We start from the raw sequence: 27820 nt of genomic DNA, 5'->3' as shown, positions 1-27820 counted from the left end.
TTAGATTCTACACAAAATTTGTAATTTGTATTTCAGATTATGTACCGAATTCAATTAGAAGCAATTCATGTAAAATATGTGAAATCTTTAAAATAAAAAATTAAAAAAGAAAAGAAAAACTAGGGAATGTATTCACTAACCCTGGAAATGAGTAACAAGAAATAGATCTATGTTTTTGGGGGTCTGCCTGATATTGAATTGGCCATTGGCAGACAGAATACTGAGCTCGATACAGTTTGGTCAGACAAAGAATCCTGTATTCTTTTAGCAATCGTTAAAAGCTCAGATAGTTATGTCCCAGTTTTTGCAAATTCCTGATTTTGCTCTTTTTTTTTCCTATGTTTAGTATTTTGTTTTTTGTGTTGTAATGTGTATTTTGGCTTCTATTGCATGTAAACAATAGTAATAAAAACATCCAACAACATTATTTATTGATGCTTGCCCTGGATGTTAATATTTAATAGGGTAAGTACTGAGTTTATAATTAATACATACTACTTCACTACAGCTACTGTAATTATGTCTTCTCACATCTTGATATTTACAGGATTCTTAAAACCATATTATTCAAGAGATAACTGCTAAAAGAGGTCAAATAGTATATTTAAAATTACAGTAACTCTTCAAAATGCTTCCAGGGTGAAAATTATTTTTTTGAAAACTTAAGATACCAGCCAAACTTATTTAAAATTATTTAGAGCCTGCACCCTACACATAGTTTGTAGTGGTATACGTTTACATACATAATGATGTGATAGCCAAAAGATACAATAAGTAAATTTAAAAAACAAACATTTTTGTATATATTGGCATAAATGCAGACTACTTAATGCTGTAAACAAATCGTTTTAAACTAAAATGAACAGATGTTAGAGGTATCTAAATCAGGGATCTCAAAGACCTGCTTATAAAGTTTTCAGGGATCGTAAAATTTTAGCACTGGAAATGCTGCATACTGCTAGAGATAAGGAATTCCAAAGGAGAGGACCTGCTATAAAGAAAGCGTGTTTGCATGTTTGTGAGGTGAGACAGCTTGGGAGAGGATGGTCAAGAAAGTGTTAACCAGAAGACTGAGCAGGAGTATGGATTGTTAATACCAACAGGATGCCTGGGGATTAAACATTATTCAGCAAATTGTGAATCATGACAGCTGATTTGTAGTGTACTTGCCAAAGGGGGAGATGGGATTTTTCCAGAGGTTTTTTTTTTTGTTTGTTTGGTTTTTTTTTAAATATATACAGGGTTGCCACTGCTCCATGCAGCCACAGCCCCTGCCTAGAGCTCCTGATTCTTCTCACCATTCCAGCAGCTGCTCCTCCTTCCAGCCTCGCCCCACAGCCACAGCTTCTTTTTTCAGCCCCAGGGCTCCAATGCTTCCCCTGCCAGAGTGGCAGCTACTGCTTCTGCTGACATCGCCGTTCAGCAGCAAGTACTAAGTTTCAAAGTTTTGCCTGCCAGGCGACCCAGCCAGTGCATGGATTTTTTCTAGTGCTGAGCACTTCTACTCAAAATAAGAAAACTTTAAGTAATACAACAGTTGACACTTGATATTAAAGCAATCTAACTAGATTTTACAAAACATCAACTTGCATGTTTTTGGGTTAATTGCATGGGGTCTTTAGTGTTTGGGTACTTGCCAGGTTCTTGTAGCATGGTTTGGCCTCTGTTGGAAACAGGATGCTGGGCTCGATGGACCCTTGCTCTGACCCAACATGGCAATTTCTTATGTTCTTAGTAATCCTTAACTACTTATTCAAATCAGCTATGGTAGCTGAGGACTGGAGGGTGGCCAACATAATCCACAGCTCCTGTGGTGATCTGGAAAACTACAGAACAGTGACCTGATATCTGTACTGGGCATAATGGTAGAGCATATTCTGAAAAACAAAAATTACCAACTATTTTGGATAAGAGACAGAATAATGTGGCAGAGTGTACTTGGATTTAGCAAATCTATTTAACTCCTTCCAAAAAAAAAAAATAAACATGGAAGTTGAAGGTGTATCTGGATTTTCAGAAGGCATTTGACAAGTCTCTGAGAGACTTATCATGAAATTAAAAAGTCATGAAATAGGAGATTATGTCCTCTTGTGGACTGGTAACTGGCTATAGGACAGGAAACAGTAGGCCTGAATGGTCATGTCTCTCAATTGACAAAGGTAAATAGTGGGATGCCAAGGGGATTTGTACTGGGACTGATGCTTTTCAATATATTTATAAATGATCTGGAAAAGGGAGCAATAAGAAGAGCGTTCAAATTCGCAGATGACATAAAATTGTTAAAAACTGTCAGATAACTAGCTGACTGTGAGGAATTGCAAGAGGACTTTACATGCCTGAGGGAAATAAAAATCTAAATGGAAGATGAAATTTAATGTGGACAAGTGCTAAGTTATGCATATAGGGTACAATAATCCAAACTAATAGGTAAATAAAGCTAGGCTGCATATTAGATGTCACCACCCAAGAAAAACAAAACAAAAAAAAAACCCCACAAAACAAAACAAACTTAGAATCACTGTGGACAATACTTTGAAGCAAGGGTTCTCAACCTAGTGCTTGGGACACACCTAGACAGCTTTTCAGGTTATCTACAATAAATATGAATACGTATCATGTGGATAGCTTGAAAACCTGACTGGCTAGGTGTATCCCAAAGACGGGGTTGAGAACCCCTGCTTTGAAATCCTTGGCCCAGTGTGCAGCAGTGTTGAAAATAGCAGGAAAGAAAATGAAAATAAGAGGATAACACCACCTTTGCATGGATCCATGGTGCAACCGCACCTCAAGTACTGTATGCAGTTATAAGTGCCCCATTTCATAAAAAGATATAGTGGAACTAAAAAAGGTACAGAGAAGGGTAATCAAAATGATAAAAGGAATGGAATGGCTAAACAAGTTAGGGATCTTCAGGCTAGGCGGCTAAGAGGAGATATGCTGGAGATGTATAAAATCATGAGAGGGGTGGAATGAGTAATCCGGGAACAATTATTTACTCTTTTAAATCATTAAGTCTAGCGATCATTCCATGAAACCAATACATAGCATGTTTAAAATAAATCTGAGAAAGTATTTTGCCCTCAACACACAAATTGTGGAATTTATTGCAGCAGGATGTGGTGAAAGTTAGTGCAGCTAGATTAAAAAAATGATCTGGCTAACTTCCTGGAAGAAAAGTCTATAAAGCATTATTAGGCATTCAGATTTGGGAAAGCCACTGCTTATCCCCAGTTAGTTGCAGAAAGAGTTGGATCTATTCTTTGGAATCCTGCTGTATACATATGCCTTGGATCAGCCATGGTCAGAGAAAGTATACAGGCTTAGTGGACTTTTGATATGACCCAGTATGCACTGCTTATGTTCTTATCTTTTGTCTTGCACCTAGGTTTTCGTTACATATAGTCCTACTATATATATTTTGCTTATTACATTTTCACACTTGTTTAGAAAAATAACATGCATATTTAAAAGTAAGTCTTACTCGTAAAAATCTTATTCAGAGTCTATTACGTATAGTTTATATGTATCAATCTGATGCCTGCATGCAATTTTAATAAAGATCAGTAAAGCAGAGGCACTGATTAACTTAGATTCATAACAGTGTAAGTAGCTAAGCAGAAAAATCTTCCAAATTTTAAATACTACTTAAAATGATGGGATGTAAAAAAAAAAAAAAAAAAAAAATCAATCAGATACAAAATGAGATTTTAATGAATTAGATTTAAGACACTGAATAGCATAAAATTGTTAGTGCTGGTATATTTTAAATATTTAATGTCGGAGATCAAAGTACAAGATCTGACGGAAATATGACTAACCAAGGAAGAGGTAAGTCGTCTGCATTGCTGTGATTAATAGATTGTATTTCAGGAGAAAACTGAAATGGACGAGGGTCAGCAGAGTAGTAATCCAGTACTCGGACTGGTCAAATCACTCAGAAAATAGGGCTTTCAGTCAGGAAAAATAAAATTTTCCACAGTAGCCAATACTTGAGGATTGCCTGATTTATCAAAATGTTTTCTTCTATTCCATGTCTGTGTGTAAAGAGAAAACAATTTGATAAATCAAGTGCAAGATCTTTCAACTGCAATTGTGCAGAATCTGATTTTGTTCCCTAACTACCTCTCTTATGACATACAGCTCTGAAGAAGGAAATATATGTGGCCTTCAAAACTCATGTGAACTATCATATCCAGTTCTTATGCTAGTACAATAAGAGACAAGTAAAAGGTATGACATGCTAGATAGCCCTTATTCAACCCTTCATGTGTTTCTTCTTGAAATGTGCCAACTTTGCCCACGTCCTGGGTACTCAAATCACAACAATTAAAAAAAAAAAAAATGGAAGTGTCTGATATCCCCTTAAGTATTTACCTCTACTCCAAGTTTAGTACAGCTAGTGCACCTGTTTTAAAAAAAGTTATGAGAGGAAGGGGAAGAGAAAGACATTTCCTATAAGAAAACTGCTGACTTTGCGCCACACTTCTAAATCACTCACCAAATCTTTCAAAGTCAAATGTCCCCCAAAGACCTACCTCCACACAGTCTGGGTGCAGCTAAATCTAGCTATTCCAAAATTAGGGACACACACACATACACAGAAAAACAAAGTGTAACATATATTCTATCATCTCATACAACTCTTCGATTGAATCAAGGGCTAAAAATACATGTATACAGCTTATATATTGCTGCCCCTGCATTTTTAATATGCAATATCTGTTCTAATAGTAATATAATACCATTATTGCACACAAAATTGTGCTAAATATTTGTTTACAATGTCCCCCAATGAACTGTCAAGCTGAGTACAGGGCATTTTAATAACTTACTCAGGGTCATACAGGATTCTTTACAGTTTGTGCTATTCTTACTGGAGTATAAAAATTGTTGGTAATCTACAGTAGGACATAACAATGCATCTATTGCCTGCTCTGTGAATCAGCATCCCCTGCTACATTACCAGCTGCAGTGGGTTTTCCTCCATTTTATGTACGGATCATGCATTGATTGACAGTGGATTTATGCTGAAATAAAGCACAACAGGAAGGACTTTACTTTTATTAATGAACGGCAGCTTTTGATTTTAAGAAGGATATCAGGCCAAAACCATACTAAAACTTTACAAAAAGGGCAGAAAGAAAAGAGAATTACTGTTCTGTAACACATTGACAAACAGATAATGAAGACTACAAAGTGTGGTCATGCTGAATAACAAAGATTTGTAATATTAAGTGACTACAAGTGTACAGTATTTTAAATTAGATACAACTGTACACTAACAGGAATAAATGTAAAATTAAATTGCAAACTTTCTAAAAGATTCCAAAAATCAAGTGGAAAAAAAAAATTAAGCAGAGATCCTGACTTAGGCAATAGTGCAATTTGTTGCTATATCTTACCAGACCTTGTAACATGATAAGCATGCACGTGTCAGTCAAATCTAGTAGCAATCAGTTGGAAAGCCTTCAAGTCTTACCAGCACATTATTTAATATAGTAAATCTGAAAAAAAATTTAAATTACAAAAAAAGGATGGAAAAAAAAATCAAACATTATATAGGTCAAATCAATTAGAAATAAATCTTACCTAAGCTTAATATAACAAAAGAACCAAGCTGAACATCTTAAGACTCCAAACTATATTTGTCTTTAAAGTCATAGGCTCCCAAATGGAGCAGAAATTCAGAAAAATGGTTGCGCCAGTAGATGTTAATCACTACTGACCCCAAAACTGTCTTCTAAGTCACAATAATTACTGCAAATATACTTTGTCAACAGTGACTTACAATAAATTGCTCACTCGCTTCTCATCCCTACCTTGTTGTTCTTCAAACCATTTCAATATAGATAACCGCTACCTACAATGCTTGAAATGCTAGTAACAAGCATTGTGGAACGGTCACTATAACCTAATGAATCAAACAAGCTCCCCATATTCGCATATATTTTATGAGTTGCTCAATTAAAACACTTAAAAATTATTTTCACACCACTAGGAATGTACTAGAGCAAAACAAATTTCCTTTCCCAAAGTACATGACACAATAGAACTGAGATTTCTAATCCACAAATTAAAATAAATGGGTCACTGTTTTTCAGAGCTACAGATAAATTTGTGGCCTTGTGCATACAATAGAAAAACTACTTTATTGTCCCTTTACCCTCCCCTCTCTTTTGACCATGCCCTACACTTTCAGAGAAACGAGGTCCACATATTATGTATGATGTCATTTTGTGTCATGAAAGCTCCAAAACAAGAACTGAAATGAATTCAGATGAGAAGTAAAAGGTCCTTGAAAAGTAAGTCCATTCAAATTTTTCATTTTGCTTAGTTTCCAGGCAATTATGTTATTTGTGTGATCCCAATGAAAATCTGCAGCACTGCTGCTTGCAAAAGTGGAGTCTCAAATTGTCTTCAGTCTTGGTAGAGCTCCTTTCCTCAGATGGATCAGCTGCTTCTTTCCATGCTTTGACTTTTTAACCAAACTGTCTTTCTGTTTCAGTACACACTCCAACAAGGGAATAAAGTCAGCATGGCATCCCAGTCATTGAGAAGAAAATGCACGCTCAACTAATTGTAGGAACAGATTTCACAGGCTAATTGGTAAAAACCTGTGTAACTCAGCCACACAGACATCTCTTGGTATCGTAGCAGAACATTCATTTTCTCTCACACGAAGAAGTGAACACAGTAATGCTAGTCTTCTGATACATATATTTATTGTCATATTCAGCGTTCAACTACTAAAAAGAAATCAAAATTACTGCAGGGTGATCATAAGACCAAGGAAGGGGATAGGAAATTATTTTCAGTTTCTGGTGCTAATGCAAATAACCCTGAAAACATAGGGTCAATGGATTTCTTTTTTGTAGTTTAACTACAACTTACAAATCCAATTTAAAATGGTGTTAGAATGGAATGGATTTCACATTGTATTTCTAAAAATGGTGAAATCATTTTGACAGCTGAATTTCAAAAAATTGTACAGCTTAAGCCTTCCAGATATGAACAAAAATTCTTTAATTGCCACACGAGTAATTTTTTTCAGCAGTCACCAGAAATCATGTATTTCTAGAATCCTATGTGACTGAGCTTTGAAGAACTTGTGTTACCAGTAATAGGAAATCTTTAAATCTTTATTTTTAGCATTTACCAATAAGCATGAATAGCATATATAAGCAGCCATTCAACTGTAAGGCATAGCTCAGGAACTTACATTATGTATATCCACAATCTAACATAGGTTTCATAAAAACAGCAAATCATAGATACATGAAAGAAAGATGCAATTCACACTGTAGAAGTTACAAAATCACAAAGCTAAGAATACACCTTGCAAAACCGAAGCAGAACCTATATATTCATTGGAAAGTATCAAAAAGAAACCCAGAAAAGAAAGCGTTGCGCCAATATACAAAATTAACAGACAATGAGTAACAGAATTAAAGCTTGTGTGTGAAAATGTAACCCGGATGCCAACACCTTTATACCCGTTAAGAGCATGAAGTCACATCTATTATGTGCAGAGAACCAAGAATACGAAATACAAACCTAAAAACAACATAGCCTTGAGTTTGTACTTTCAACATAAATCAACAAACTACTTGATAGCAGGACTGGGTAGGAATAAAAGATCAAAGCTTCCACTCAACTCTCTCAATTCTGACATAAAAATAACAGTGAACGAAAAGTTGGGATCCGAGGTTCAAGAGCATCTGAGGGTGATCCCAAGCCTCACATGCCTAGACAGCAGAAAGGCGGTGGCTTCTGGGGCCATGGCTCGACTACCTTTTTGCCCCACATGGTATCAGCAACTACGGAACTTAGAGGAAGATGGTTGGTTGTTTGGTCCCCACCCCCAACAAGTTATTCCGCTGCCCCCACTTACACGCACGAAACATTTTCAACCAAAAGCTACCGAACCTAGCCAATGTTTTTCCATAGCTCTCAAAATGACCTCCGGAAGCGGAAGTACCGCTAAAAACAGGTGACGAAGAACTCGGATGCGTAGTAATGGTTTAGGCCAGATTTCCTCCTTTTTACAAGGTTTGAGTTTCTCTTCTACCCCCCTCCCGGAATCGTGGCCGCCGGTGCGTGAGAGTGGGGGACGCAGAGAATTTCCAGGAACATACTGGGGCCCTTATCCTTCCGTTCCCACGGCACACGCCCAGCCCCGCCTCCTCGATCCCGGATTGGCCGACACTCCTGCCAATCCACGAGAAAAGGCGGCCCAACCAGCGGCCGCGCCTAATTGGTGGAAGTTTCAGTGAATCACACTGTCAATCATCCTGACGAAGGCACCTCGGGCAGAAGCCACAGCAAATTGTATGAGGATCTTCCCCCCTCCCTCTCCTCCAAAAAAAATGAACATAAAAACCCTCTTCCAAACATGAAGCTTTATGTACTAAAACTACCAAACTGAAGCGCAAAAAGAAAACGATTTTACGTGGTTATTGCTTACCGTCCCTGGACGTCCCCATGAGCTGGTCCAGCATGGCTCGCATCTGGGCCTGAGCCGACATTTTGAGGGAAAACAACTAGAGCGTTTCCCCTCTTTTTTATTTACCACGGCGTCTAGGGGCGGCGGCGACCTTCCTTCCCTCCGGGATGGCGCCGGCAGCTACGTCCTTCTTTCGTCCCTTATTTTCGTCGTTTTGAATAATTATTTTTCCCTTTTCCCCCACCTTCGGCTGGTGTAAGCGTAGACGAGGCGGTAAGGTTGCGAGACGGTCCCCCACAAGAAAGCGGCAAGCGCCGACTCCAACTCGAGCGTCTGCCTGCGCAGCTGCGGCTGAGACCCCGCCCCGTGACGTCACCGCTAACGGCAAGCGCTCGCGCTGCTTGCCGGCAGCTGCAAGCTGGAAAGTTAAAAGAAGACTGTAAGAACGTGTTACGAAGATAAAGCGTGGTATACTGACTCACATCAAAGAGCATTAAACCTAGCATTCTGTTTTGTACAGTGACTAATCCAGGTCACAAGTACCCGACGGGGTCCCAACGGATGCAACAGCTTTTCCAAGTCTACATGGCTAATAATGGTTTATGGACTTTTCCTCCAGGAGCCTGGCCAAACTTAGCTATACTGCTCTTTAGATCCACCTGGGGGTAATGGGATGCCTTTTTGCCAGGGGTAGGGGCACACTAAGCTATATCCCATAGCTTGCTCTCTCGCTCTAGAGAGGTGGTGCCTCAGGCCATGTCCTCTGCTGCCAGGTTGCCACACTGTTGCCTTGAACCCTGGGGCCCTACAGAGGGTTGTGCAATTGAAAGGAGCAGGCAGGTAGCGGATGGCGGAGGTGGCTGACACATCACTACTCCTACCAATGAAAGCTACCTGCCAAATAGCATTCCTGCACTGATTCTACTTGAAGGGCCAAATTTTAGTGGGGTCAGTGCCCCTGTGGCCCACCCCAGTCTGACACCTCTGAGATTCACAGTTTAATTGTGCACTGAGTGAAAAAATACTTTTCCTAGCATTCAGACAATCCACACCAGTGGGTTATTAGTCCTGGGGGAATTCTGTGTTACTGCAGAGCACAGAATGTGTGCAGAATTCCCCCCTTGCGCAGATTCTGCATAGAATTTGACAGGCCCCACCGTGCCACAAGTAGAGCCCAGCCCACTCACAGCGAAGAAGGATCAGGTCCCTAGTGCCATAAGCAGACACCATCCCTCTTGCACCGAAGATGGAGCAGGCCCCGATGAGAATGAGTCTGTGAGAGTCTGTGAGCCTGGGTGGTGAGAGAGAGCATATGTGAGGAGATTGTGAAGGAGTGTGTATATGTGTGAGAGATTAGGAGCTTGTGTATGTGAGGGTGCTTGTGAGAGAGGGAGCCTGTGTGAGGATGTCTGTATGTGTGAGAAAGAGAGCTTGTGTAAAGGGATTGTGTGTGTGAGAGAGGAAGACAGTATGCAGCGATGTAAGAGAGAGAGAGGGAATCTAAGGGGGGGAGGATGTGTGCCTATGAGTGAGAGAGGGAGCCTGTATGAGGGGATGTGTGTGTGCCAGAGAGAGGGGGACACAGGGATGCTGTGTAAGGAGCAGTACTGAAAGAGGGGGTCAAACTCTGGGAGTGGAGATAGAGTGAAAGGGGTTGAGCCTAGAGGGGGAGGGGAGAGAAAGTGGCAGGTGGAGGAGTTGGGGCCTGAGAGAGCAAAGTGAAAGGAGACTGGCCAGGGGAATAGTTAGAGAGGGTGGAAGAGACACTCTTATAGTGAACTTCTAGGGAAATTCTGCTCAAAATATTTAAAACTGCATCTTTAAGTAATAACATTTTTCTGTATTACATTTTAAATTAATTACTTAAAGTCTCATGGATATTGTGTTATTTTGACCAATATAAAGTCTGCAGAATTTTAAGTTTTTGTGTGCAGAATTTATATTTTTTTTGCACAGAATTCCCCCGGGAGTAAATGGTTATGCACATCTACAAGCAGATTGAAACAGAGCAAAGCTGATGTCACGGTATATATACCCCTGCATCAGTATCAGCTCGCCAGTATTCTCCATCTCCAGCAGATGGTGGACGTGCATCTTCCTACCTGGGATTACTTTAAAAAAATAATAGTAATATAGAAAATGGAGGAGAAAAGAAGGGGAAATGAATTTGCCACGTTCTCCTGTGGTGATACCTTATGGTTCCTCCTTCAGGCGAGTTTTCCTGAGGTGATATCACAAACAGCATGCAGAGAAGTCACACGAAGACCCGGGTTTTGAATTTTAAAAATATGGACTTTGTCAAAAGTCAGTCAACCGATACTTAAGGGTCCCGAGGTTTCGCATGGAAACTCTGCGCTCAGTCAAGACCGCAGTACAGCCAGAGGAATTCCTCACGGCCTTAGACCAGTCGGAAGCCTACCTGCATATCCCGATCCATCGGGATCATCAGCGCTATCTACGCTTCAAGGTTCTGGGACGACACTTCCAATTCCGGGCTTTGCCCTTCGGGTTAGCAACGGCGCTGCGGACCTTCACCAAGGTGATCGTAGTGGTAGCAGCGGCGCTCAGACAGGAAGGAATCCTTGTCCATCCCTACCTAGACGATTGGCTGATCAGGGCGAAATCACGAGAGGAGAGCCATCGGGCAACCAACAGAGTGATCTCCCTTCTGGAAAGCCTGGGATGGGTAGTCAACCTAAACAAGAGTTGCCTACAGCCTTCCCAATCACTGGAATACCTGGGAGTCCAGTTCGACACCCAGGCAGACAAAGTCAGCCTCACCACCAAGAGAAGGTTAAAACTCCAGACGCGTCTACGGTCCTTGATGGGAGCCAGCCGGCCCATAGCTTGGGATTATCTGCAGGTTCTCGGTCTCATGGCATCCACCCTGGAAGTGGTACCCTGGGCGCGGGCCCATATGAGACCACTACAACGCTCCCTCCTCTCTCGATGGAGCCCACGCTTCCGGAATTACTCCGTGCATCTACCTCTACCAGCCAGAGTGCGGCCCCAGCTACGGTGGTGGTTGCAGTCCAACCACACGAGCAGGGGGTCGAAGATGTCCTCCCCCACGTGGATTCTGCTCACCACAGATGCCAGCCTGAGCAGATGGGGAGCACACTGCGAAGAACTCACCGCCCAAGGGCGATGGAACAGGGAAGAGTCGGGGTGGAACATCAACCGTCTAGAGGCACGGGCAATCCGGTTAGCCTGCCTGCAATTTGCTCACAGGCTGCGGAACAGAGCAGTCAGAGTGATGTCAGACAACGCCACCACGGTGGCATACATCAACCGACAGGGAGGAACCAGAAGCCAACATGTGTCCCTAGAGATAGCCCCGCTGATGGCTTGGGCAGAGGCGAATCTCCAGACATCTCCGCCGTCCACATTGCCGGAAGGGACAATACCGCAGCAGACTTCCTCAGCAGGGAAAGCCTAAATCCGGGAGAATGGCAGCTGTCCCCCACAGCCTTCCAGATGATTGTGGATCAGTGGGGGACTCCGGACATGGACCTACTAGCGGACAGGTCCAATGTTCAAGTACCCAGATACTTCAGCCGCAAGCGAGATCCATTCTCTCATGGGATCGACGCCCTGGTTCAGCCATGGCCTCCAGGGACACTGCTATACGCCTTTCCGCCGTGGCCCCTGCTGGGCGCCCTTATACACAAGATTCAGAGGCACAGGGGCCTAGTTCTTCTAGTGGCACCAGACTGGCCAAGAAGACCCTGGTACGCGGACATGAGAAGACTACTGGCAGGGGAGCCCCTTCCCCTGCCTCCTCTCAGGGACCTGCTACGTCAGGGTCCCATCCTCCACGAGGATCCGGCTCAATTCTCTCTTACGGTCTGGCCATTGAGAGGGCTAGACTGAAGAAAAGAGGTTACTCGGAGCCGGTTATAGATACACTTCTCCGAGCCCGCAAGTTTTCCACATCCCTCACCTACATAAGGATCTGGAGAGTATTTGAAGCCTGGTGCAACGCTCATGGCACCAATCCACATGCGACCACAATCCCTATTGTTCTGGATTTCCTGCAGGATGGGCTTCAGAAGGGTCTCTCCCTCAGCTCCATCAAGGTTCAGGTGGCTGCGCTGTCTTGCTACGGTCCCAGGAGGGATGGCAAGACCATTGCCACGCACCCAGATGTTTCCCGCTTCCTGAAAGGAGTCAAGCACATTCGTCCGCCACTGAAGTGGCCAGTACCCCTGTGGAACCTCAACATAGTTTTGGATTCCTCGCGGGATCCACCTTCAGACTCCTCCGGGGCCTGTCTCTCCGTTCTCTAACTTTGAAGATGGTGTTCTTGCTGGCAGTGTGTTCCGCACGCCGCATCTCGGAGCTACAAGCGCTGTCCTGCCGTGATCCCTTTCTCAGAATCACTCCAGAGGCTATCCATCTTCGCACGGTTCCCTCCTTCTTGCCTAAAGTAGTCTCACAATTTCACCTCAACCAAACCATATCCTTGCCAACCACGGCGGGTTTGAAGAAATCAGAAGATGGGCGTTTACTACGCCATCTCGACATCGGCAGATTGCTGCCCAGATACCTGGAAATGACAGAAGCAGTACGAAAGACGGACCATCTGTTTGTCCTTCACAGCGGGAAGAAACAAGGGGATGCGGCCTCTCGGCCCACAATCGCCCGCTGGATCAAAGAAGTTATCAGAGCGGCCTACGTAGAGTCTGGGAAGTCACCGCCTCTGCAGGTCAAGGCTCATTCCACCAGAGCGCAGGCGGCCTCTTGGGCAGAATCTAGGATGCTGTCGCCCGCGGAGATATGTAAGGCGGCGACGTGGTCCTCCCTCCATACCTTCTCCAGATTTTACCGTCTGGATGTCCAGGCTAGGGAGGACACAGCATTTGCGAGGGCAGTCTTACACGGTCCTCAGGCAGCCTCCCGCCCAGTTCGGGAGTAGCTTTTGTACATCCCACTTGTTCTGAGTCCATCTGCTACACGCTAGGAAATGTTGAGATTACTTACCTGATAAATCTCCTTTTCCTTAGTGTATGCAGATGGACTCACCATCCTGCCCGGCTGCCAGTATACATGGGTTTCACCAATTCAAGGTAAGGCATGTCATTTCTTACACGAGAGCGTCCCCTCTACCAGGTGTCGACGCCTTCCGGTTGGGAGCGCTGGCAGTCTCCAGCTACTATCAATCGGTCAGGGTAATCCTGTTTATTTAATCGATCAGTTACACATATATCCATACAGCTTTTGCAAGGAAGATTACTGAATTGCTGCACTTCCTGTGGGGGTATATGTACCCGTGCTGACGTCAGATCCATCTCCAACTGCTAGCACGAGCACACTATATCCACTTGTTCTAAGTCCATCTGCATACACTAAGGAAAAGGAGATTATCAGGTAAGTAATCTCAACATTGCTCCTTCCTGTTCCCCCAAGCATTTCATCAATGTAAGGTAGTAGGTTTTTGTAAGAGGAGGGCTAGCATCTGGATACATTTTTAAAACCTCCATATGCGCCATCTGATATGGTGGAATCATTCTAGCCTTCGGAAATATTTTATATATGCTGTTGTTTTCGATCGTCTCCAGTTTATTCCCAAGGAACATGTTGTAACCTAGAAATGCTATCAGAACATTGTTTTATCTAAGTTAAATGTTTTTACCTTGTTTCAGCAACATACTTTAGCTCCTGAGCCAGGAGCTGGGTCTTCGGGCCAGCGAACAATGGCTCTATCCTGGTCTGCTTGTTGCGGTGGTTACTACCCCAAACCAAATAAGACTGATACTTCACTTTCAATGCATATCCAGCATAGCTCTCTGTTTCAACGGCAGGGGGGAAGAGGAAAAGAGGATTTATATTCAGGCAACAACCAACAAGGACTGACTTACATACGGGATGATACAGAAAAACATGCAGGAGAGCCAGCGAGCACCCGCTCTCCCGACGCGCTCACAGGCCACTCTTCTGGGTGCGCGATACAGAAAGCCCAGGTATGTAAATTAGGGCTCGTGGTAAAAGGAGGCTCTAGGGATACTAGCACGTCCCTAGTGCCTCCTTTTTGACAGAAGTAGTGGCTGTCAAAAATTAAAAAAATAAAATAAAAAAGTGGCGGCTGTCAGCGGGTTTGACAGCCGCCGCTCAATTTTACCGGCGTCGGTTCTCGAACCCGCTGACAGCCACGGGTTTGGAAAACGGATGCCGGCTAAATTGAGCGTCTGTCTTCCGACCTGCGGGCCGCGGGCAGATTTTCAATTTTTTTCAATTTTTAATTTTTTTTAAATTTTGGGGCCTCCAACTTAATTTCTCTATGATATTAAGTCGGAGGGTGTTCAGAAAAACAGTTTTTTCTGCTTTACTGTACACTTCCCCGGTGCTGACCGAAATTAACGCCTGCCAAAGGCAGGCGTTAATTTCTGAGAGTAAAATGTGCAGCTTGGCTGCACATTTTATTTTCTGAATCGCGTGGAAATATCTAATAGGGCCATCAACATGCATTTGCATGATGCGGGCACTATTAGTTTCAGGGGGGGGGGGGGGTTGGCCACACATTTGAGATGCACTATTACCCCTTACTGTATAAGGGGTAAAAATAGCACTTTGAAAATGCGCAGCCAAACACTGGCTAACAGTGCGCTCCATCGGAGCGCACTTTACTGTATCGGCCTGATAGCCTGGGTAAACAAATAAGCACGGGTGTAGCTTGCTTGTTACGGCAGTTACTACCCGGAATCAAGCCTGATACTTCACTTGGAATACATATCCAGCACAGCTCACTGCTTCAACGGCAGGGGGGAATAAAGAAAAGATGATTTATATTCAGACAACAACCAACAAGGACTGAATTGCACAGGCTGGGTAAACAAATAAACGTGGGAGTAGCTTGCTTATTGCGGCAGTTGCTACCCCTAACCAATTAAGCTAGATACTTCACTTAGATGCAGCTCCAGCACTGCTCTCTATGGCGGGGGTGGAAGGTAACTAGAACCAAAAAGTTACCAATAAGGGCCAAGAATAAGTATGAGAAAGTTACCAGTAAGGGCCAAGAATAAGTATGAGAAAAAAAAAGTGTGAAAGCTTGCTGGGCAGACTGGATGGGCTGTTTGGTCTTCTTCTGCCGTCATTTCTATGTTTCTATGTTTCCAGTTGCTAATCTTGTTCTTCAAATTTTGAAACTGTGTCCTTAGAAAAAGATATAACTGAAACACACAACCCTCCAAAATATTCTCAACACAAAATCCTACTTTATTAATATTTTTATTGAAATTTTCATAATATACAAATTAAATATAAATTCAATTAGACAATAACAATTTTCTTTAAAAATTTTACAATTAAAATATAATTTGTAATTCTTTCCCAATTATTAATTTTCCAAACTATTATTCCCCTTTTATTACTAATTCCACCCAACTATTTCCCCCCTTTTATTACTAAGTCCTCCCAACTACTTTCCCTAAATACTTTTCCTTATATTTATAATAAAGAATTGGTTCTAAATAAATAACATCAATATATTTTTCTATTCTAAACAATATATTAATTATTATAAACATTAATATATAGCAAAACATTTTTCCATAATTGGAAATATTTTCTTTGTTTTATTTTTGATGAGGATTTTGAATATCTTTTCTTCTTTGAATTTCATATAATGCAGTATGGTGTAATAATTTTATCCATGTTTCATATAGTGGTACTTCTTCTTCTTTCCAAGACATTAATATATTTTTTTTAGCCAATAAAAGTGATAAACATAAAAAAAAATTTTCTCCATTGGACATCGTACTCATGTGTTCACATAAGTGTAAATACAATAATTTACCTGACCTTTGTGAGGCCTGGCAGTGGAGCACATGTTGACTCAGACCCTGGCCCATGCACATTCACACACTGTTGCAGCCACCACTGCTTCCATAGTTGGGCCTAGGATCAGGCCTTGGTTCATGAGAGAAAGTCCCATGAACGTGGGGAGAGTAGCCATGGCAAATTGGAAGAGAGGGCTAGAAGAGCTCTGGCGGAGGGCAGGGCAGGTTTGCTCCTAAGGAGACAAAGTGGTCAGTAGAATAATGGTGTTTCACTGCCAGTTTAAAAATCCTGCCAGCCTCCCTAAATCAACTCTTCCAGGTTGGCCAAATACCAGCTGATTGGCAACCAAATACAAGTGACCAGGTATGTACCTTCTACCACAATGGTACACAAGAAAGAAACCATGCCCAAAACACTAGTGCACACTCCATTATTTAAATAAGCAATGAGCTCTGTTACCTTATCTCCTGGGGAGCTGCCTTAGTTATGACAGACTTTCAGACAATGATATGAACACCAAGAGACAAGGTCACACCATCTTTTCTATTTCTTGCTGAATATTTCTCATGCATTTGTCAACTGATGTTCACACACACACACTATATATATTTTTATTATTTTTTATTTTAATCTGGAAAAAAAAATTCAGTGTATTCAGATTTAGAAATATTTCCGTGGATTTGAAAGTCAGTAATAAAAAAATACCTCCATTTTTAAAGAAAACAGAACAATGGGGTCAAAGCAAATATTTCTGTACTCCAATTCTTGGAGGTTTTAATACATTTTTTGTTGAAAAAGCACATCCAGAATGAATACCTGATGCCCTGTCCGTATGAGCATTTTCTGTATGCCTTAGGCTAGAGATAGGAAAAATGGTGAGCATTATATATGGAGATTTTTCCACATTTCAGAACAATTACAGGGGGACACAGGAAGAAGCCAGATTAACAGCCTGGTGTCTAACCCGGGGAACAGGTTAAAGTTGCTGCTCCTGCAAGATGTGCCATGAGAAATGTAATGTTCCAAGAGTAGACTGGGTCTCCATTTAATGCAGTGTTTCCCAACCAGTGTGCCTTCAAAGCTGATCACATGTACCACAGAAAGAGAGTCACCACTGCCTGAGACTCAGATTCATACCAGCACCTGGGCTCTGCTCTTAGCACCTTGCAGCAACAAGAGACTCTTAAAACAAGTAGGCGCTCCTTTCTGAGCACATGCATGCCTCTTCTTCCTAGCTGCAGCACGAAGGGCATGGACAGCTGGGCTGCACACACAGCACCACCTCCGTTTCCCTCCCCTGAGCATCCTCCTTTCAGGCCTTCTTGCCTCTTTGCTATCTTCAGGCTTAGTGAGACAGGCAGATTGTGCACGGAGCACTGGATGTGGCTTACAGAGTGATGGGAATAGCAGCCTCGTGTGATAGCCAGGGTAACTAACCAAGCTGGCTGCTTGCATCACACCACCTTCTCTCTTATCCATCATGTTGGGTTCATGTGTCTCTACCCCCTCCCTTCCTTTGTTTTAAAAGGTGGAATAGAGACTGATAGTGTTTTCAGTACCCTTAACAAAATGCATGGGGGAAACCTGCCCAGAGTGGCAGTTACTACTATAGGAAACTTGCTGAGCAGACTGGCTAGACCATGTGGTCTTTTTCTGCTATCATTACTATGTAACTTCCCTAGCTCTTTTTTTGGCCATGGGCCCTTCTCTATGTCTGCACTGCTTGCTCTGTGGAGTCTGGGGTACCTCACAACATTTCTGTTAATGCAAGTATGCTTCAGGTGTGAAAAGGTTGGGAAATATTGATTTAACATTACGTCTAATTGTAAAATGGCTCTGGCCTATACCCTGCCAGAGCATTGGCTGTGTCAGTGATATTCACTTCTAATCCTCAAAGGTGGCAAACATCACATTTTCAGGATATCTGTTCATGATATCCTGCAAACCTGACTTGTTTGTGCCCCCCAATGACTGGACATGAATAGCACTGATCTAGGTTTGCTCGGAGAGGCTACACCAGGACTTCCCAAACTTGTAGTGGGGATCCCACAGCCAGTTGGGTTTTCAGGATATTTACAATGAATATGCATGAGATAAATTTGCATATCATGGAGACTTAATAAGCGCACATTTATCTCATGCATTGTGGATATCCTGAAAACCCAACTGAGTGAGGGGGGGGGGGGGGGGGTGTCACCAGGCCAGGTTTGGGAAGTCCTGGGCTAGACTCTGCTGGAGTGTCCTGCAGCATTTTATGCTCCCTCAGTTCTCCCACTCAAGCACTGTCCATCCTCAATCCAATTTAGTATCACCATATTAAAAAACTTGAGGCAAATCTATTTGCAGTTACTCTCACTTCCAAGTGACATCATCAAAAATGGATTTCTGAAAATGTGGTTAGGAGTTTAAAGCAGATAATATTTCACTAAAGATTTTATTTTATTTAAAGACAAAATATGGAAAACAACAAAACAGCGCAAAATCAGCTTTAGAGTCATTCAGGGTAGGGCATGAGCAGATTACAGAGGTAGAGACTAGGCACAAGTATCCTTCCATTGTCACTGCTCCCAGCCCTTCCCTCCTGGCTGCTGGGGCAGTTTCAGCCCCACCAGGCCAGCAGCATCCTCTGCCGATCGCTCACCCTTGCCATGGTATGCCTGGTGTAGTGCCAGGTGCTCCCGCACACTGCGCAGGAGACAGAGGTAGGTGACCGCCTGGAAATGCAGCTCATGCTGGGCCCTGCACAGCTTCTCACTGGTCACCTGCACAGAGAAAAATGCAATATAAAGGTCAGCACTCAGAAATCAAAACCCTTTCCTTCTTGTAAAGCAGCAGCCCAAGTTAGCTGGCCAGATTTTTCCAGTTCCTGGAGATTCTGCCAATTCGTCTGCCAATTCGACAGCCTACCAGTAAGCAAGCACTTTTGTGAATTGTATTTGAATAAACAAACACCCAAACCAAAATAAGCAAGCAGAATAGAATTGGAAAATAATATTTTTCTTCCTTCCCTACTGGCTCTTCAGTGCAGCAACCAGAGGACACAGTGCTACCAGGTGACTCCAGGTCATCAGAGACGAACTCTGTTCATCCTGGGTTTGGCCTTTCTTAAAGAAAATGCAACAAGCTCATGGATGCCATGGGGCAAAACCAGGGATGGCTCAGCCTATCCGTGATGACCGAGCCATCTGCTAACCCTATCTCTGGATTTTGTGTGTGTAGCTTTCCAATTTGTTGCTTTGGCTACAGCTGCTTTCAGAAAGGTCTGTGAGCAGCTGACAGCCTACCAGCCATACCTGTTCTGGCAGAAACACTTGTTCATCTATTTTTTTTTTTTAAACACAATACAATGCACAGTACTATTTAGCTGTACTGCCCCCACCTATTGACTTTATTTGGATTAACTGCTTCCAACTTAGGTTTATGGGCTAGAGGCTGCTCTTTTGGCACAAGAGGAGTGTGATGCTCATAAACTAAATATTTGAACAACTGGTTTCCTGGTCAATCTTATTATGATTATACTGTGCCACATATACACAATACAATAGCGTAACAAATTCTTATTGTGTTATTTTATATATGTAGGACCAATACACAACGAGTCTGTATGTCAATCAGACCCACCATGGAAAGGTCACATTACTTTATTAAATTGTATCTTCAAACTATTTTTTAAATTTGTTTAAGTGCACTAAGAGCAGTCCATATTGCCACGGGAATTCAAAAATACTTGGAGATTCACTTCTAGCATAAAATGCATGAACATCAGCAAAGTTGTAATACTTAGCTCATGACAAAAGTCATGAGAAGTGAGTCTCCAAGTATTTTTTAATTCCCGTGGCAATATGGACTTTTTTCAGTGCACTTAAAAAAAATTTAAAAAATAGTTTGAAGATACAATTTAATAAAGTAATGTGACCTTTCCATGGTGGGTCTGATTGACATACAGACTTGTTGCGTATTGGTCCTACATATATAAAATAACACAATAAGAATTTGTTACGCTATTGTATTGTGTATATGTGGCACAGTATAATCATAATAAGATTGACCAGGAAACCAGTTGTTCAAATATTGCGTACTTGTACCTAGGTTTCTGGAGTACAGTGTGTTTGGGCTGATTTCGTTGTGGCTCAAACTAAAAACAGGGAAGAGAACAGAGCTTAACTGAATTAAGTGCAACATTTCATTTACCACGGGAATTAACTAATACTACATGTAGATGAAGCTATTAGCTACGCGCTCGGATGGACGCGCGATTTGGACATGCTAATCCCCGTTTTGCATTGGGGGTTATGGACACGTGCTGAAATGCGTGTCCAACTGCGTATTGAGCCATGCGCCTGTATGTATATTACTTTGACAACCAACGTAAAATTGTGATGCCAATAAAGTGATCTGAGTCTGAAAGAGAGACAGACAAACTTTAGGTTGTTTTGTACTTAACATCTTTGTAGAGAACTGGACTTGCCATTAAGGAGAAACAAGTACTTTGGTTGTGCAGCTGTGCCTTGCATTTTACATACATAAACATAGAAATGATGGCAGAAAAGGACTAAATGGTGCATCCAGTCTGCCCAGTAATCTTATGGTAGTATCTGCTGTGCTGTGTATGTTACCCCATACTTAGTTTCCCACACCGTAAAAGTCAGGGCGCTCGGTTGCTGTTGAATGCAATTCCCCATTATCTCTTGCCGTCGAAGCAGAGAGCAATGTTTGAGTTGCAGCAAAGTATCAGGCTTATTGGTTAAGGGTAGTAACAGCTGAATCAGCAAGTTACCCCCACACTTGTTTCCCCAGGACATCTCTGAGTTCTCGTAGTATCCTGGGATTTACCTCATCTGGCCCCATGGACTTGTCCACATTCAGTTTTCCTAGCTCTTCCCATGCATGCTCTTCTGTAAAAGTTGTTTCTAGCCCATTCCCTTCTACAGTCTTGTCAACCAGCAACGGTCATTTTCCAGGGTCTTCTTTACTGAACACTGAACTGAAGTGTTTGTTTAATATTTCCACCATTTCCTCGTTTGTCTCGCCACATTGCTCCTCGTCATCTTTCAATTTCACTATACCACTTCGGGCTTTCCTTCTTTCTCTTTTAAATCTGAAAAATGTTTTGTCTCCTCTCTTTATCTCTTGGGCAATCCTTTCTTCCACTTGACATTTTGCTTTTCCGATTTCTTTCTTCATCTCTCTCTGTTTCACCAGGTATTGTTCCCTGTGTTCCTCTTTTTGGGATCTTTTACACTTCCTGAGTGCTGATCTTTTTGCCTTTATTTTTGCAGCCACCTCCTTTGAGAACCAGATTGGTTTCTTTTTCCTTGAACTTTTGTTTACTTTTCTAACATATGGGCCAATGCAGTAAAGTGTGCTCAGGCTGAGCGCACTGTTAGCCCCCGGTTGGACGAGTGTTTTCGACACGCTATTTTTACCCCTTATACCAGAGCTTTCCAAACTTGTCATGTTGGTGACACACTTTTTAGACAAACATAATTTCGTGACACAGTAATTCAGTCTACTAGCAAACCAGAGGTTAAAGGTTAAACGAACGAAATGTATTTTGACAATTTATTATGTTTCCTTAAATATATACATAATAAAATGTTTCTCAACACAACCTATCTTGTGAAAACCTTTCATTTATATTAAAAATATATAATATTCCAAGATTAATGTTATTGTTATAATTTATGAGTAACAATAATAAAACAAAGTTTTTGTGTTATTCAATTTACCTCTTTAATGAGATATATGAGCTTGATGGGATGAACACAGCTTTTAAATATTTGGTGTTAATAAAAAAGTCCAATGGGTCTTCTGTGTAATTTTTAAAAACTGGCCAGTTTCACACTATAAAATTATATCATAGCCTCATTCAACTAATTCTATATGGCTATGAGAGTGAAGTCTGGAATTTATAGGAAGGGACAGAATGTCAATATAAATCCTGCATCTCCAGTTCTGTAACTCTGTGCATCCACTGAAATTCCCCCAAACAATGGAGCTTGGATGTTTCCCTTACAGCTCATCATACTAAAAGATATTTTCAAATTCTGCTTTCACCTCACAGTAACAGCAGCACAAACACCTTCCACTGCCAGGCACATTGTGAACTAACACAAAACCTCACAAAAAAGACACTCAAAATCTATACTGCAATGCCATTGTAACACAACAGTAATAACACCAAGGACTCAAACAACAATAACCCTACCTGTGAAAAAGCAAGGGTAAATATTACACTGGGTCCTAGAATACCAATACACCACCTACTGAGGAAACAAAACAAACCCGATTGCTATAGATCCCTATGCTAGCAGAATCTCTCATCATGGTCACACACACACAGAGCAGAGACAGACCCTCACCAAATACAGAATACAAAATAAAGGAGCACAAATTAGAAAAAACTGAAATGGAAACCCCAAGAAGCCAGACTCTGTGTATTAACAATGGAAAAACAGAACCACCATTCCTCATTAAACAAATAAAATCAAGAAACAAAGCATCAGTTATAATAGTAAAACCATACTAATAAAAGAATATTTTAAAACTACTGATAAACAGAATTTCTATTAATTAAAATCATATACAATTTCCCAAACATCAATAAAATATTTCAAAACAGCACATATATCAAATAACACCCAATAATTAAAACTAATAAGGATTTTAAAAGGCCCCTGCTGTCCATACATGGGAGCTCTTGATTTCCAATCACCCTGATATTGTCAAGGATTAGGAGGTTATCCTCTCTCTCTCACACATACACTGTCACATACATACACATTCATGCTCTTATACCCACCATAACCTCTCGCTCTCACAGACACTGACACTCTCAGGCTCTAAGACACTCTCTGCCCCTCCACACACAACCCCCCCCCACAAACTCTTACTCCCCTGGATTTTCTCATACACACTCATGCTCTCACTCTCTCTGGCTCCCTCACATACACAACCCCCCAGGCAAGTTCCCAATCATTCTCACACAAACACACACACCCAGGCAAGCTCCCAGTCATTCTCACACACTGAAACTGACTCCCAGGCAGGCTCCCATTCATTTTCACACCACTCCCTCACCATCCCCCAGGCATGCACACATTCATTCTCACACACACAGACCCCCAGGCAGGCACCAATTCATTCTCACACATACACATACATCACACACAGGCAGGCACCTATTCTACACATACAAATCCCAGGAAGACACCCATTCATTCTCATACATAGACATACCCTCAGGCAGGCATCCATGCATTCACACATATACACCCCCAGGCAGACTCCCATTCATACACATGCACACACTAAAGGCAAAACCCTTTCTCTTTCTTTTGCAGCAACCTCGGAGTCTCTCTCATTATTCTGCTGCCACTGTCACTGATGCCACATGGCTATTGGGGAGGCGCTGATTGCTGCTACTGGCACTGAAGCCCATTCTGCTGCCTCCTCTGTGCAAGCCCCGTGGGTTTCCACTTCCTTGTACATTGGGAGATCCACATAAAGAAAGTGCTACTCTTGCACATTACTAAAGATTACATGTGCCAATCAGTAAAAAGTTGGTTTTTTTTTTACCTTTGCTGTCTGATCTTAGTTTTCTAATCGGTTGGTCACAGGCTTTTTTGTTCCACCTCCCCTTTCTTATTTTTTTGCCAATTCCTCACATATTGTCTTTTTTTCTATTTCTTTTCTCTCCATCTATCGTCTTCCCTCAAACACACACAGGCCTATCCTGTAAAGTGCGGCCGCGTTTACCCTGCTCCTAAGCCGCTTTTAACTCACGTTCCGGCCGCGTTAGCCCTTCCTGCGATCCCGAATCCCCTTTAACCTACTCCTACCGCGTCCTAAATTCCCCGGGTAACCCCTTCCGCCCGCGGCATGTATATTGCATGCAAACGAGCGAATTAGCTCGATATTGCATGCAAACGAGCCAATTAGCTATTCCCCTAGCATCCCGTAACCCGCGCCCCGACTAACGCTACCTTTCCCTGCCGTTTTGTCGCGCGTTTAACCTGCAAACTTACCGCCTACCCTGACCCAGGCGGTAGAGGCATGGGTAAGGGTAGGTGGCAAGCTTTCCCCCAGCCTCCGCTCACCTGCCCCGGCCGCGATCATGGGTGCCGGTCTCCGTGGCAGCCCCAGTCCTCTCCCCTCCTCCCGAAGCCAAAAAAAAAAAAAGCTTTTTTTTTTTTTTGGCTTCGGGAGGAGGGGAGAGGACTGGGGCTGCCACGGAGACCGCTTTCCCCCGTGCAAGTAAGTTGTTTCGCCGCTTGTCTCTTCTCCCCCCTCCCGGAGCAGGGCGCGAAAAGCTGCCTTGCTCCGGGAGGGGGGGGGGGGGAGAGATGACAGCGGCAAATCCAAAAAATAAGCGAAAAAAACTTAAGCGCTAAAAGTAAGTTGCTTCGCCACTGTCATCTCTTCTCCCCCCCTCCCGGAGCAGGGCGCGAAAAGCAGCCTTGCTCCGGGAGGGGGGGGGGAGAGATGACAGCGGCGAATCCAAAAAATAAGCGAAAAAAACTTAAAAGCTAAAAGTAAGTTGCTTCGCCACTGTCATCTCTTCTCCCCCCTCCCGGAGCAGGGCGCGAAAAGCAGCCTTGCTCCGGGAGGGGGGGGGAGAGATGACAGCGGCGAAGCAACTTACTTTTAGCTTTTAAGTTTTTTTCGCTTATTTTTTGGATTCGCCGCTGTCATCTCTCCCCCCCCCCCCTCCCGGAGCAAGGCTGCTTTTCGCGCCCTGCTCCGGGAGGGGGGGAGAAGAGATGACAGTGGCGAAGCAACTTACTTTTAGCTTTTAAGTTTTTTTCGCTTATTTTTTGGATTTGTCGTTTCGCCGCTGTCTTCGCCGTTGCTTCGCCGCTGTCAGTGTCCCTCCTCCTCCCGGAGCAAGGCGGCTTTTCGCGCCCTGCTCCGAGAGGAGGGGGGACACTGACAAGTCGTTTCGCCGTTGTTTCTGCGCTGTCGCCGCCGTTGCTTCCTGGTATCTGTCATTTCAAATGACATTTGAAATGACAGATACCAGCGTGGCGTGAAGCCTTAGGCCCGCGCACCCAGGATCCTGTATAGGCGCTCTATCCAGTATCCTGGGTTGCGCGGGCCTAAGGCTTTTCGGACGCGGCTTACATTTACATATAATTAGGCTTCAGGATCGAGCGGTAGGTGAGCTGCACTGTGCGGGCGGTAACCGCGGGTGCCGTAGGCACTAACGCAGCTCTTCCTACCGCTCGGTACTGGATAGTCAGGTTCTCATTCTCACATGTTTTCTCTCTCTCACACACACACACACACACAGGCTCTCACTCTCACATGCTCTCTCTCATACAATCATTCATACACACAGGCTCTCACTCTCACATGCTGTCTCTCTCATACAATCATTCATACACACAGGCTCTCACTCTCACATGCTGTCTCTCTCACACACACACACACAGCTCTCACATGCTGTCTCTGCAAACATTCAGGTCCTCACTCCCACACACAGGCACATAATCTCTCAATTCAGCTCATACACGCACTCTACAGGCCCTCAGCCTCTCTCTTACCTCTGGGCCTCCTCTTCACGGGTCGCTGCAGGATGGGCTCTGCAGCGGCCCTGATCTTCTCGGGCCAATCTGCTGTGGGGACCCTGCTACCGGGCCTCCTCCTCTTCTCAGCCGGCTGCAACAACGCTGCTCCTCTTCTGCACGTGGCTGGTGCTCCTCCTCCTTCCTGCCCACGTGGCTCCGGCAACATTTTTCTTCTGGGCCCGCGTGGGCAGGAAGGAGGAGGAGCACCTGCACGTTTCGACCTGACCTTGTTCTTCGGCCGTGGTGACGTGAGCTCCACCACGGCCCTGCCGATCTTCCTGCTGTGCGTCTGCGGCACAGCACAGCGATACTTTACTACTCAGCTGCCAGTGGGATGAGGTTCATCGGCAGCCACATTGGCTCCCACTTGCTCCGCCCCGTCAAATGCACCGGGCTTGCGAGACACACCGGCACACTGCAGGTGACACACTAAAGTGTGGTGACACACACTTTGGAAAGCTCTGCCTTATACAGTAAGGGATAATAGCGCGTGGAAAACGCGCTGCCAACCTCCCCCCAAAAACTAATAGCGCCTGCAACATGCAAATGCATGTTGATGGGCCTATTAGTTATTCCTACGTGATATAGAAAGTAAAATGTGCAGCCAAGCTGCACATTTTAATTTCGGCCGGCACCAGGAAAGTGTACAGAAAAGCAGAAAAAACTGCTTTTCTGTACACCCTCCGACTTAAAATCATAGCGATATTAAGTCAGAGGCTCCAAAAGTAAAAAAAAATTTAAAATTTAAAAAAAAAAAAATTTTAAATCTGCCCGCGGCCCGCAGGTTGGAAGACAGACGCTCAATTTTGCTAGCGTCCGTTTTCCGAACCCATGGCTGTCAGCGGGTTCGAGAACCGACGCCGATAAAATTGAGCGTCGCCTGTCAAACCCGCCGCTTCTGTCAAAAAGGAGGCACTAGTGTCCCTAGCGCCTCCTTTTACCACGGACCCTCATTAGCATATTTTTTTGTACTGAATGGCGCACCCAGGTCAAGGATTACAGTATCCCCCTTGGAGGGCAACCACTATTTCTCTACTTCTCGTAGATTCCGCAGACGGGATACTCCAGTATGCATCCCGCAGATTAAAATCTCCAATGAGCAACACTTCTCCCTTCTTTCCCATCTTTCTACTTATTAAGGGGCACGTTTACAGTGACACAGTATCGACAGCTTTTACAGTCTAAAGTACCATTAATACACGATACAGAAGGGAAAAATCATGAAAGCAAAAAATGAAGGGCAAATAAATTAGCCAAACATACAAAAATGACATGCCAACTGGATAATTTAAAAAACATCTCCGTCATACTATTTTTGTGCGCTTCGCTACATTTTTTTTATTTCCAGAATTGAGGAAAACTCAGTTTTCAACATCGGTGAAAAACAATACATGTGGAACACGTTGCCTGGAGGGAGAGAAATGGAAGACAGGGCAGCAGAGCTCTGAAAAGATCATCACAGATGCGCTACGTTAGCCAATTAAAGGTCCCACCTTACAATCTGTTTATGCACCTTTCTGTTTTTGAAGAAGTGGGAAGGAGAGATTTTTTAGTGCATTTCATCGGCAATAAGTACAGTCTAACCTTCAACGTACTTGGAAGATGTCGTTAAAAAACAAAACCCATTTCGGAGGTTTCCTCCACCCCCGGGTGACTTAAAAGGATGCGAACTTCTGGCTGCTAGAGAATCTCTCATAGCCCTGCACGATCCGAGTTTAGTTCTTGTACATTTGAATCATACACGCAAATCCCCCAGCTGCCCATCTCCTACCCGGTGCCGGTGGAACTGCTCCCGGATGTATTTATAGGCCAACGTGTCTCGGTACGGCCGCTCGGACGTGGCACTCGCGTGACGCAACTCCCGGAAGAGAGCGCGGAGCGTGCGGACCGGAGATCCCAAGGGCGCCGCCATCGTCCCACACCGCACCAGCGAGCGTCGAGCGATGGATCGCCTCGTTGGGGCGGGGCCAGGGGGAGGACGAACGAAGGACTGTCGAGATATTCACCGGGGGGGGAGCAATCGACGTGC

The 27820-nt window shown here is 43.5% G+C and overlaps 2 protein-coding genes across 9 annotated transcripts in view; both read right to left on the bottom strand.

The window, feature by feature from the left end:
• The window catches only part of LOC115084931 (putative RNA-binding protein Luc7-like 2), a 291251-nt gene extending 282469 nt beyond the window's left edge, over nucleotides 1-8782 (bottom strand). For 3 of the 8 annotated variants that reach the window (XM_029590358.1, XM_029590361.1, XM_029590359.1), the window contains exon 1: nucleotides 8465-8782. In XM_029590358.1, the coding sequence (XP_029446218.1) occupies nucleotides 8465-8525 (61 nt within the window). In that variant the 5' untranslated portion in view covers nucleotides 8526-8782. Of the gene's footprint in view, nucleotides 1-4963; nucleotides 5028-5402; nucleotides 5418-5479; nucleotides 5505-8464 lie in introns of those variants that run through there. The other 5 variants (XM_029590362.1, XM_029590360.1, XM_029590363.1 and 2 more) reach the window with 5 other exon arrangements.
• Nucleotides 8783-18637: 9855 nt separating this feature from the next.
• On the bottom strand, nucleotides 18638-27743 carry FMC1 (formation of mitochondrial complex V assembly factor 1 homolog). Its single transcript, XM_029590366.1, has 2 exons — nucleotides 27563-27743; nucleotides 18638-18984 (listed from the first exon to the last, which is right to left on the bottom strand). The coding sequence occupies exons 1-2, from the start codon at nucleotides 27701-27703 to the stop codon at nucleotides 18781-18783; spliced, it is 345 nt and encodes a 114-aa protein (XP_029446226.1). The 5' UTR covers nucleotides 27704-27743; the 3' UTR covers nucleotides 18638-18780.
• Nucleotides 27744-27820: the final 77 nt, after the last annotated feature.

This window comes from Rhinatrema bivittatum, chromosome 2 (genome assembly GCF_901001135.1).
Source record: "Rhinatrema bivittatum chromosome 2, aRhiBiv1.1, whole genome shotgun sequence".
Lineage (NCBI taxonomy): Eukaryota > Metazoa > Chordata > Amphibia > Gymnophiona > Rhinatrematidae > Rhinatrema > Rhinatrema bivittatum.
The sequence above is the reverse complement of the archived record's forward strand: the minus strand, read 5'-3'. Positions and strand labels throughout refer to the sequence as shown.

What these genes read in the sequence shown, in the direction of transcription:
- FMC1 (XM_029590366.1), bottom strand. Translation starts at nt 27,703, where the DNA reads ATGGCGGCGCCCTTGGGATCTCCGGTCCGCACGCTCCGCGCTCTCTTC. An exon ending in AGCAGTTCCACCGGCACCGG is followed by an intron (nt 18,985 to 27,562) that starts GTAGGAGATGGG and finishes TTCTCTGTGCAG; the next exon opens with GTGACCAGTGAGAAGCTGTG.